Source organism: Etheostoma spectabile, chromosome 10, assembly GCF_008692095.1.
Source record: "Etheostoma spectabile isolate EspeVRDwgs_2016 chromosome 10, UIUC_Espe_1.0, whole genome shotgun sequence".
NCBI classification, from domain to species: domain Eukaryota; kingdom Metazoa; phylum Chordata; class Actinopteri; order Perciformes; family Percidae; genus Etheostoma; species Etheostoma spectabile.
This window is the reverse complement of record NC_045742.1, coordinates 18,287,884-18,288,098: the sequence shown is the minus strand read 5'-3', so window position 1 is coordinate 18,288,098 and position 215 is coordinate 18,287,884. Positions and strand designations below refer to the sequence as shown.

The following is a 215-nucleotide window of genomic DNA, read 5'->3' as shown; positions in this document are numbered from 1 at the left end:
CCTGTCGGCCATCACAGTAGGTTTCCACAGCTGGAAAGTTTAAAACATCAGTTGAAAAATAAAAATTAACAGTTTTGATCCTTCAATTTCTACAAACTAAAGGTTAAGACTTGTAGTCAAACAGAATCAGTTGGTTTGCTCCAGCCCTTTCTCTCTCAGACTCCAGGGGCCTGTTGCACGAAAGTAGAATAAAGATATCCAGGATAAGTGAAAAA

At 38.6% G+C, this 215-nt stretch overlaps 1 protein-coding gene across 1 annotated transcript in view; it reads right to left on the bottom strand.

The window, feature by feature from the left end:
• LOC116696890 (uncharacterized) overlaps positions 1-215 on the bottom strand; it is a gene marked incomplete in the record, with an annotated part of 8,553 nt that overhangs the window by 2,974 nt on the left and 5,364 nt on the right. The window contains 1 exon segment of the mRNA XM_032528130.1: positions 1-30. Within this exon segment, the coding sequence (XP_032384021.1) occupies positions 1-30 (30 nt within the window).